We start from the raw sequence: 12,354 nt of genomic DNA on the forward strand, positions 1-12,354 counted from the left end.
AGTGAAAATTATAAATAATAGTAATTAAGAATAACATTTCATGTGTCTCTTTCATGTGCAAATAAAGAAAACGCAGGCTGAACAGACTAGCTGCCAATCATTAGCAGTCAATCATCAGACTCTATGACAATTTTTAACCAGCTTTCAAAACAAGTAAGGCTGCGTTCCAGTCCACTTTTAGACACGAACTTGCGAACTTCCCAAAGCACTTCCCCTCAGGGGAATCTCTGCCGCCATTTTGAAGTGCGTTCCACTTCGTGAAGTGGATGAGGGTAGTTTATATGGACAGACCCTCTTTCCCTCTATTTTGGCCGAGGTAGCTCAGGCAGCTCCATATACCACAATGCAACACGATTGTGACGTCTAATTTATTTACCCCACCACAAACAACTCTATGATATATTAATAAAAAAAAAAGTAAACAACTCAAACACACCTATATACATACATATAGAATGCTTAAACAATTTCGTAAGGGTAAAAATTAAATAATAAATCAACCACATAGTGGATTCTTGTACGTGATCAAGGGCTTAGCTTGCAAAGGTTCCCCCAGTAGTGGGCACTCATGCAACGTAAGCAATGGCGTATATCCGAGTTAACGAGATGGAGCGAAGTTAGCGATTGAAGGGCATGACAATTGGACTGGAACGCAGCCTTAGTAGGCCTATCTATTTTTTTTTGTTATGATTGAATTATTAACTCATTTTAGTTAATAGTATTTTGTTACTAGTTATTATTTTTAGTTTAGTTCTTTTTCAATAGTGACCAGAGTAGGCTAGGCTATAAATTCATTAAGTACTACCAGTGTTGGGGGTAACGCATTAACTTCAGAGATGTATAAAGTACTAAGTACTAATTCCATTGATTATGTGGGTTTGGAATGATTCGTAAATTTTTTTTTAATTGTAACAAGTAACCATGCAGCACATCATTTTTTTTTTATCGGAGTAAAAGTATTAAACTCATCGAAAATATGTACTGAACTATAGTGGAAGTAGGAGAAAATAATAATACTAAAAATAAAAAAATAATACGAAGTTCTACTTCGTAACTATACATCTCTGCCTAACTCAAGTTACTTTTTCTAATAAGTAACAAGTTACTTTGTTTTACCATTTATTGAAATTGAAATTTCGTTCAGCCAGAGTCTTTTTCATTTCACATTTGGTGTGAAAGGGCTTTTAAATTTGCCAAAAATAGAACTTTTTAAAATTAAAATACAAACAAGCAAACCCAGCCCAGGTGAGAAAAAGTAATGCAAAAGTAACGTAACGCAGTACTTTCCATAAAAGTAACTGAGTAACGTAATTAGTTGTAACAATATTGTAACGCACTACTTTTTTTAAAAAAAAAAATCCCCCAACACTTAATACCATTTATTCTTTATTTATCTGTAAGTAACTATTCAAATGTAGTTTTCCTAGTATTAATCGAATAGGCACTAGTAAAAAAAAAAAATAGTTACACATTAAGAGTTTTAATTTGAACTAGCCAATATAAAGTCATTCTGACTAACCATAAGATAAAATGTAATTTACACTTTTTGACCAGTTGTGCATGTATTTTGATTCGGAATATAATTTAACAAAGATTGAATGATGTTATACAATGATATCAGTTCACAGCAGTCTCATTATGAGTGAATGAAAGGTTCTCATGTAACGTAGGACCCGCGGGAAAACGGCAACATTACTGCCGCGAAACACTGCTCAAACCCCGGTAACCACCCGCCCATAGAATGCAGAATACCGGTTAACAGGTTCTTTCCATGAACACGGTTGCTGCAAGTGAGGAACTTATTAAAACGCTGGAGAAATGCAGCAGGAGCGCTGTTCTTCCTCCGACAGGCCTATGGATCCCCGCTGTATGCTCACAAGCGACGCCGAGGGGAGCGAGGACCGACTCGGCCGTGCGGCGGTGGATTTTCCGGTAGCCGTAGTTCTGCCCGCCGGAGGCTCCGGAGAGAGAATGGGACTGCCCACACCGAAACAATTCTGCACCATTCTTAACAGACCTCTGATAAGTTACACGATTCAAGCCTTTGAGAGGTGAGACTTACCATTCCGTGAGCACACGAAACTGATTTTAATAACCTACTTGACATGTTTTTTTTGTTATTAGCAGATGAAAACAGCATAACAATAAATCAGTATGCCTGTCACAATTACGTCTATTAGTTTGACAATAGGACTTTTTTCCCTCCCAAGTAAACCGGCAGCAGTCCAAGGACACCTAACGTTACTGCATTGGCCAGAACACAACAGTCTTTTCAATCGTTATTAAAAACATCTGCAGATGCTGCAGAACGGGGAAAGGCTAAAAGCACTTGACATTGACTTGGCATATTTAATAAATTGAACTGTGATGTAAAAGTTAGCTGTGAGTTTCATATTTAAAAAGCTGTCACTTCAATTTTCAAGGACAAAATCAACAACTTATAGCTGCTGTAATTCATTTTTTTGGGGGGAATATTACATCTAAACGTCCAGACTATATGACAGATATCACCTAAATAAGCAGCTTAAGATATTAAATTACAGTTGTCTCTATCTCGCTTTTCTATACCAATACAAAAAAACAGCACGGCAAAAGATTTGCATGTTAGAATGTAGTAGCCTACTAATATATACAAAATACTAAAATAACACTGCTTACAGCAGCATAACATAAAATGTGTTCCCTGTCTTACTCCATTGTCACAGCGATTATGTTGTTTTGTCTTTTTTTAAAACTAGACAAATTAAACCTGTTCTTCTATCTGTATTTTCTTGACAGATTATCATGGATTGGAACTGTTGTCGTTGTGGTTGCTAAGGAGAATCATGACTTGATGCTGAATATTGTCCAGAAATTTAATCACACAAAGGTAAAAGTAGTCCACGGGGGAACCACCAGACACAGGTCTATCTTCAACGGACTTCAGCCCTTCAGTGACACTACTGACTCATTCCCGCCTAAACCAAAAGTGGTCATCATCCATGATGCCGTACGTCCTTTTGTGGAAGAAGATCTTCTGCTGAAAATCACCCTAGCAGCTAAAGAGCAAGGGGTTTGTTTTCTTTTCTTTATCCATATTGTTTTTCAAAACAGGGCATTTTTATGTTCGTTAACATGATGAACAGTGTGGTTGGAGCTTTTTAAAAATTTTTTGGATTATGTCTAACAGTGGTTTGAAAAATGAAAAATAAATAAACCTGTTAATCTTTGCCCAAAATATCATTATGCTTCAATATAAACAACTCCAAAATTGAAGTAAATTATACAAAAGTTAAGATTAAATTCAAATATTATTCTTTTTTTGTGCGTGTCTGCCATATGTAATAATTCATTTTAAAACATTCCCTGAAATGATGAATGGCCCAGTCCCAAATGGCACACTCTGGACTTGTGGACTTCCTCAGAGTCCACACTTTGGTGACGTCATGTAGTGCAGACCTATAACGGTCTTGTTGTTGTTATGGACAGGAGTTGCAAGTTCTGGGAAATATGCTGCCTATTGTTGTTGTTGCTACATATGACTCAGTAAAGCCCTGACATTACAACAACAACAACAACAACAACAACAACCTTTATTTATAAAGCACATTTAACACAATACAAATTGATCCAAAGTGCTGTACATAGTGCATAGCAGAACTACGCTATAAAAACAATTATAAGTTTCCAAAAGCTAAAGAATAAAAATGTGTTTTCAGAGTAGATTTAAAAATATCCAATGAAGGAGCAGACCTCACATGATAAGGAAGATCATTCCAAAGCTTAGGCCCAGCGACAGAAAAAGCCCGATCACCTTTTAATTTGTAGCGACATCGTGACACATTTAAAAGCAAGGGATTTGAACATCTAAGTGCCCTAGCAGGTCAGTATGGCACAATAAGATCACAAATGTACCTTGGTGCACAGCCAGACAACGCCTTATATACAAACATAAGGATCTTAAAATCAACTCTAAACTTAATGGGAAGCCAGTGAAGGGAGGCCAAAACAAGAGAAATATGATCCCTCTTTCTAGACCCAGTCAATAGTCGTGCAGCCGCATTTTGAACAATTTGTAATCGCGATAATGTAGATTGAGGAAGACCACAATAAAGAGAGTTGCAATAGTCTAATCGTGATGTTACAAATGCATGAATTGCAACTTACAAATCTTTGCTTGAAAGAACATTCTTCAACTTTGCAGGTGATCTTAAATGGAAAAAGCTTCCTCTAATAACAGCACTAATTTGTTTGTCGAAAAATAGTGAAGAGTCAAAGATCACTCGAAGGTTTTTGATTTGTTTGCATACTTTTGTTGAAAGAGGACCTAACTGGGCTTTCAGAGCAAGAATGGAATCTGCCGGACAGCCCAGAATTAAAAGAAGCTTCCTCATTTAACTGCAGAAAATTATTTGTCATCCACCTCCCATACAAAAATGTAATATATGGCCATATATGTACTTATATTTTAAATAGCATGACATATATCTATACATATATTTGACTTATCTGAGAACACAATATATGCCTGCAACATATATGAACATTTATGTGTCCAAACATGTGAAGAAAATATTTGAGTTCATCCATATATGATACCATATATCTGCATATATTACAGTATAGTATTGGTTTCTCGCATATATGGACAACATTAAGTATAAATATGTGACATACATATATATGGGAAAATATATGGCACTTACATGAAAACGGCCATTTTTGCTATATTTTGAAATATATGTTTCATATATGTCTGTGTTTTATATATATGAATTTTGCATATATTCTCATATAGGCAGCAGACATACATGGGCACTGACATTATATATGTAATTTAGATATATTGACATATATTACATTTCTGTATGGGCTCTTAATATCAACTACACATCCCAATAACACATCAAATGAAGCAGTGTTGTAAAAGCCTTACTGGAAGGTAAAGCTGAGAATCATCTGCATAGCAGTGATATGAAATGTTATACTTCTGAAAAATGAGGCCCAAGGGGAGCATATAAAGAGAAAACAATAAAGGTCCCAAAATAGATCCCTGGGGACATTTGGTTCTATTTATTTAATGAATCATAATGCGATCGTATTATTCAGCGTGCTATTATTAGCCTATGTTTGAGACATCAACCACTGGTCGATGATCATAATGTTTGTATAAACTTGTATGACCTAGGTAAAAAAAAACGTAATGATACTTAGACTTAAATATTTTCTTCTCAGCCATGTTAACAATTGTCCGTGAGCGAAATCTCCTTGCATCCGTTATCTGATTGGCCTTTCGCAAGGATTCCTGGGTAGTTAAAATGTGTGGAGCCTGCATCCATGCGGGCTTCGCGGAAGACCGCTTCAAGAGTACAATGGGGGCGCTGCTGAGCACTCTTCAGAGCGTTAAAATGATGAATGGGACGGCCTACGGACTCATAGACTCAGCGAGCACACGCAATTTAAGGGGTACTGGGCAGTCCACGAGACTGAAAAGTCCACATGAAGTGCGCCATTTGGGACAGGGCCAATGTCTTCACTATCTGAACACTCCCCTCATAATTTGCTGTACCACGGTCCAAATGCCTGTCAGGCCACAAGTCAGGCCACCTTAAGCTGTTGAAGGAGAATTCCTGATGTGTCTGACTGAGAAGCTGTTATATAATAAATATGAAAAAACTCCATATGCCACAGAACAAGAATCCCCTACCTACAGAATATGTCTCCCTTCCAAGGTAAACATATTAAAACTGGGAACAGAATAACTCGACAGAAGACGGAAATTCTGCTTCCTTTGTGATTTGACTGCATTGCATAAAGCCCTATGAAATCTGTTATTTTTTCCCAAATTTCCTTTTTATTTTTCCATTTAATTTTTTTTTGCACTCATATTTTATGGTTAAATTAAATATTAGTAATCAAAAAGCATGTCTAATTAATTGAAACCGTGAAATGTATATAATTTATTAATTCTTTTTTGTGTTAATTTAAGTTTAACAAAAAAAAAACATTTATCATTTAATAAATTTTTCATCATAAATTGTGGTAAGCAAATGGTGGCATAAAACTACTAAATTATTCAATCTTTTTAAGTGTAATCAAATTAACATTAAACAATTCCTTTCGTTTCTGCTGCACAACAGAGGTTTACTGTTAAAATGTAAACAAATAAAAAAAAAGTTTGATTATTCCTTTAAGTTTTAATAATTGTATTATTATTGTATTATTATTAATATATTACTTTGAGAGGTGCATTCTTTTCAATAGAAATATATTTTTGTCACAATTTCTTCAAAATAAACCAAAGGTTTTTGAGTTTATGTGTGTACAATATATGATGTGATGTGTTAAGTAGCTTTTATAAACGTGCCTTAGAAAGAATCATTGCTTGAGTGTATCTTGAGACAAAGCAATGACAGTGACATATTTTAAGATATGTCAATGTAAGTTACTTTCAGCTAAAACAGCTCAAACATGCATTTTAATCTGGGACTAGGCTTATGCCCTGTCTGTGAAACCAGGGAATTGTGATTTTATTAAGTGTACAGCCTTACAAAAATTGCCAACTTCTATGACGTTTTCTGCATTGCGGAAATCGAAGGGCCCTACATAATATTTCACAATACTACTGCTATATGATAAATATGAAAAATATCCAAAAAGAGTATCTCTTTTAATACCTATAAATCTTAAGATATGTGACAGAACATGAATCCCCTACCCACAGAATATTCCGTCCCTCCAAGGTAAACATATTGAAATCTGTATCAGGAACAGAATAATTCAGCAGAGGACGTGAAATCCTGGTTCATTTGTGGTTTGACTGCATTGCGGGCTGTTCCAATGTCCATAAATCACGTCAGTGTCAAGATAAACATATTGTTGACACCTCTCAGCACTACTCCTTACAGCATGAAACCGGATAAGATGTTTTAGTAATGTTTTTGCTGGCTTTGATACGTGAGGTTCAGGATTTCTGTGATTTTCTTTTAAATCTCCCCTTCCAGGCTATGACAAGGGCTGGAAAGCAAAACCCAGATGTTTATGAAACACTCATAAGAATTTGAGAAGGATAGTGATTCATTGCTGACCCAAATGCACCATTGTTTTGTAACCAATAAACAGATTTTCACAGGGCCTGTTTTTAATTGTCCTATTGTCCACCTTTCTTGCTCTTTTCAGGCCTCGGGCACGATACGTCCTCTGGTGTCCACGGTCATCGCAACAACGTCAGAAGGCTACCTGGACCACTCGCTGGAGAGAGCCAAGTACCGAGCCAGTGAAATGCCTCAAGGATTTCTTTATGACATTATTTTCCAGGCCTACCAGCGGGTATGAGCAACCCAGACACATTTATTGTTTAGCATAAACCTTATTTTCAATGTGCAAAGTACTTTAAGGTTGACTTTCCTCTGATAATAGAAACCTCTGACACCTTGACATCCCCGCAGTGACTTTTATTGTAATATTGGGCATCTCAGTAGTTTGATGTTTTTAAATGCATTTGTAATAAAATATTTTTTTATATATTCATTATTTTTTTATGTATGTACTACTGATGTTTTTCGAGCCCAATTTGTATGAGACTCTTCAATCTTAATATTTGTTTTTACATATTTTTTTTTATAAAATAGATATCTTATAATATCAAATATTTATATAAATAATTATTTTTATTTTATAATTTATTTTAGATTTGTCTACTGCTTGTTGCTTTTTGAATCTCAATATGATATTGTTCCACTTTAATGTTTGTTTATTTATAAATATATATTTATTTAATACATATTTTATAATATAAAATATGTATATTGATATAACTAACTATTTTATATAATTATTATGTTTATTTATATTAGATTTATGGACTGTTCATAAATATCCCATTTTTTAACTTTTTTTTTCTTGGTCATTTTATGTTAATATTCTTGAACATACTTTTTTATTAAATAAATATTTTATTATATACATATATAAATAATTATTTATAATTAATATACATAATAATTGTATTATATTTATGTACTGCTCATTGAGTTTTGATCGCAATATTCTTTGTGACCTTTTTTAATGTAGTATCCAGTGCGTTTGGCGCTTACTACAACAAGTACCTCACTATGACAAAGAAACTCTCAGTGGTCAAATCTTGGAGCAACATGTTAGTTAGTAAGTACTTTATTGTTCAGCCTTAGCCGAAAATTGGTCTTCGGTCTCGCCATACAATCACAAAAACAATTAACAATAGACAACATCCACCGGATACATCTAACAATACACAATATCAAAGATATTCATAAAATATTCACATTTCCTACCTCTTATTCAAAAGACTTATTGCATTTGGTACAAATTTTGTTTATATATTACTTTAATCGCTTTTGGTGTTCTGTACTCACAACGTGATGGTAATAATTCAAAAACATGATTCAAGGGGTGTGTTTGTGTCTCTTGTTATAGTCAAAGCTTTCCTCCGAACAGCAGTTTGATATAATTGAGTGACTGACTTTTGCTTAGATCCTACAATTTTACCTGCTACTCTTGTAATTCTGTCTAATTTCTAATTTTATAAACTTGTCCAAACCCCACATTTATATTATACCCTAAAGCACTCTCAGTTAAACTTATATAAACTCTTTGCAGAACAACCTGACACACAGAAAATTCTCTCAATTTCCTTAGCAAGAATAGCCTTCGATTTCCTTTCTTACAAATAAGATCCACATTATCAGAAAAAATTCAATTTACAGTCAATCATGGTTCCCAAATACTTAAGTCTTCACAAATTCAACAGTTTGATCACATCAAATTATTTCTGTTAGAGGCTCTGAATAATTTAGAATTAACTATTTTGTTTTACTTACATTTAACAATAAAGAACTTGCTTCACACCATTTTTCTAGTTTCAAAACCTGCTCCTCATACTCAAAATGTACAGTCTTTCCATAAAAAGTGCCATATCATCTGCATAATTGTATATTTTATAATTCTATAATATGCCTATATATAATATGCCTCTTTTGTTAATTGTACCTGAGATTTGCATAAATCCACTGTACCTTCTGCTCTAAGGCACTGTGACTTGAGTATTATTATTATTCCCATGGTAGTGTGTTGTGTCAGAAGAATAAATCCTAATGGTTTAGTCTGGCCTAGGTCACGTAGCTGACTGCAGAATTACAGTATTTCCTCTCAAGATCAACTCAAACAATGCTTTAACAGAAATGTTGACTAAAGTTTCTCATGGAAGTGGTGTGTATTTTACCTCGTTTATTGCTGTAGTTCTTTGTAATCTTTGGATTCGATTACGCCTTTGGTCAAACTTTCGATAACAGTAACAGATAGAAGTGTTAAAAAGAAGCAATGAGATTTATGGGGCTGCTGAGAGGACCATTTTTTTGGGTGCCGAATTTTTTGCTCCTGGAAAACTTTGATTTCACAGTCCTGTTGTTTTTGGCTGTGATATCGAACATTGGCATGAGTTTTCTGTGTCAAGTCGCAGCTGTCCGTCCTCAATTAATTCTAAATAAAGATAAAACCATGACATAGAGAAATACAGCGGATGAGGCAATCTGAAGAATGGGTAATATCAAGCCCGCTTGGGTGTCACCTGATACCCCGGCTCTTCTGGGGCTTTTCTTCTCCAACTCCAACACTGAAGGGTCTGCGAAGATTTATATGCTTCTCCTTACTTTTTGAACCCCCTTTTCTATGAGTCTCTGCCACCACGTGACATAAGACAGTCCATACCTCTTTTTTTTTATGTAGTATTCAGCGGGTTTGACGCTTTTTACAATAGAGGTTATTTCAGGTGGGTGTTTTGAGTGAGGGTTTTTTGGATGTAGCCAACGGCCATGTGTCAAAACCCTCTCTGTGGTAGCCTCAAAATGACTGATGCCATTTCAGCATGCCATCTCAGTGAGTCTCAGAGAGCTTGAGCTTCACAAAAGAAGAGACATCCAACCCCGTGAGGGTCTGGCTGTGTGTTGATGAAAAGGGGGAAAAAATGCCAAAGGTTAAATGATTGCAGGACTTTCTCCTTTAATTTGCCTTGAAATCACAGAGCCCTGTAAGCGAAGCTCTCCGCTCCACCCAGGATGAAATATTGCTGTAGATATTGCCCCCCCTAACGTCTCGGGTGGCATGATTTAGGTTGTGTAATCTAACCGCTGTCTTGGAGCGATTCGCTTCAAGGACTCTATTCAGCTTTTTCAATGTGTTACCAGAATTAGGGACATTTATATATATATATATATATATATATATATATATATATATATATATATATACAAAAATCTCACGTGCCTTCATGTATTTCTGTAAGAAACAGTCTTTCCTGAAAAGTTAATTCCTACACACGTGTTTGACTGAAGGTTTGTATTCTTCTGATTTACGTCATTAGTAACTTCACACGGCAAAAATGCTTTTCTTCCCCAGTATTTCTCGTTTTCCAGTTCAAATATCTAAACATTCTCAAATCAAGATACAAATACTTGAGAAGCAACATGACATAAGATAACAATTCTTGTTTTTCAAAAAAATCTATCAAAAATAAATTAATTTCCCTTAAATTGCGTTTATTTTTCTTACCACACTGGCGGAAATGTTTTTCTTTTTTAAGCTTAAAGTCACAAAATCTTTATAAAATTATAGATTGTTGTTAAAACAAGACTTCTCAAGACTAATCTTGCTTCTCAAGTAAATTTATGTTGATTTAAGAATGTTTTGTATCTGTACTGGAAAACAAGACAAAAATCTTTTTATTTTATTATATTAATTTGTTTAATTTTATTTCAAGAAAAATTACCGACCCAATCAAATCAGGTTTTGTTATTATTTTTTATTTTATTTAAAGAAAATTATTGACCTTGCACTGCTTTTTTGTAACAAAATATTTAGTTAAATGCTGCTGTTTGTCAATGTTTTCATCAAACTTCTCAAGTAAATGTAACTTGAGTTAAGAATGTTTAGATATTTGTAATGGGTAACGAGAAAAAAATACTCAGGAAGAAGATCTTTTTCTTTTTTGCAGTGCACCTTTGTTTTGTTTTATTTTATGTTATTTCAAGAATAATTATTCACCTTGCATTGCTTTTTCTTTTTTTAGCAAAATATTTAGTTAAATGCTGCTGTTTGTCAATGTTTTCATCAAGCTTCTCAAGTAAATGTCACTTGCTTTAAGAATGTTTAGATATTTGTAATGGAAAACAAGACAAAAATACTGAGGAAGGAAATAATTTTTGCAGTGCAGCATTTATCAAACTGAATGGCTTCTTGTTTCATTTTGTTCTGTTTTTGTCCTGATTGCTTCTTTGCAGTGCAGTGAATTTGACTTTGAGTTTGGGACGGAGTGCCTACATTTGGCCCTGCAGTACTGCAGCACGAATGCAAAGCTCATAGAGGGACCACCGACTCTGTGGAAAGTAAGGAACAAAAAATTTGACTTTTCCCCTGTCATGCATATAGAATTTATGCCATAAATAGTGGGGTCCAAAAGTATTTTTCCCCCATTTAAACATAGAAAAAAGGTCAGATTCTAGTTTAATAGTCTAATTTATAGTTTAAAAAATTCATTTATATTTTTTGTTTCTACTTGTACTGGTAATCCACTGTAATTAAACAGTTTGTATTCAGTCAGCAAAATGAAAAGTGGAATCATAATCATAGTGTTCTCAGACTTTTCTGACCGCACTGTAAACATATTGGAACAAACCGTAAATCTTTCCTAACAATGTGTATGACCACAAAACTAATATTCAGTCATATTTGGCACATTTCTACCAAGCACAAACAGTTATTTTTGCCCAGTCCTTTAATGTGATGTTTTATAACACTTGTTTATCTTTTGTAGGTAACATACAAGCGAGATCTAGCAGCTGCGGAGGCTATTATTAAAGGTATTGTATTCAAGTTGTGCAATAAAGAAAGAAATATTTCACAGGCCACTGATTTTAGACATTGCTGGGAATACAATATTGCCATTCACTATTGTTATTGCAGAGTTGATCTTGTTTGATTATACATTTGAACTGGGCAAGTCAAAATAGGTTGTTTTCCACAATTAGAGACATCATTGGGCAAAAACAAACTGTTAGTAAATTGTATGTAAATATACAAAAAGAGACTGTGAACCACAGAAGCAAACTGCCATTTCTAGATGTCTACATGCTGTCTTTTTTATATACAAACAATATTTTTAAGAGGAATTGCAAAAGTGACCTATTATGACCTGTAAGATACGAGTTGACCAAGCAGGGGGCAGTTCTCTGGTTTGGACAGAAATCAAAGCATTCTATTTTTCCATTAAATACAGTATGTGGGGGTTCAATTGTATTGGTGGTTCAAACGTTTCCATGCACTCAGGTAATACGATTATGACCC

The 12,354-nt window shown here is 34.5% G+C and overlaps 1 protein-coding gene across 1 annotated transcript in view; it reads left to right on the plus strand.

Annotated features, from left to right (window-relative positions):
* The first annotated feature begins 1,584 nt into the window (after positions 1-1,584).
* crppa (CDP-L-ribitol pyrophosphorylase A) overlaps positions 1,585-12,354 on the plus strand; it is a 33,625-nt gene continuing 22,855 nt past the window's right edge. The window contains 6 exon segments of the mRNA XM_077207989.1: positions 1,585-1,814; positions 1,817-2,051; positions 2,779-3,052; positions 7,159-7,308; positions 11,292-11,396; positions 11,825-11,870. Coding sequence (XP_077064104.1) covers positions 1,772-1,814; positions 1,817-2,051; positions 2,779-3,052; positions 7,159-7,308; positions 11,292-11,396; positions 11,825-11,870 — 853 coding nt within the window. The 5' untranslated portion in view covers positions 1,585-1,771.

This window comes from Siphateles boraxobius, unplaced genomic scaffold, assembly GCF_051911475.1.
Source record: "Siphateles boraxobius isolate OS27281-9 unplaced genomic scaffold, OSU_SipBor_1 6, whole genome shotgun sequence".
NCBI lineage: Eukaryota > Metazoa > Chordata > Actinopteri > Cypriniformes > Leuciscidae > Siphateles > Siphateles boraxobius.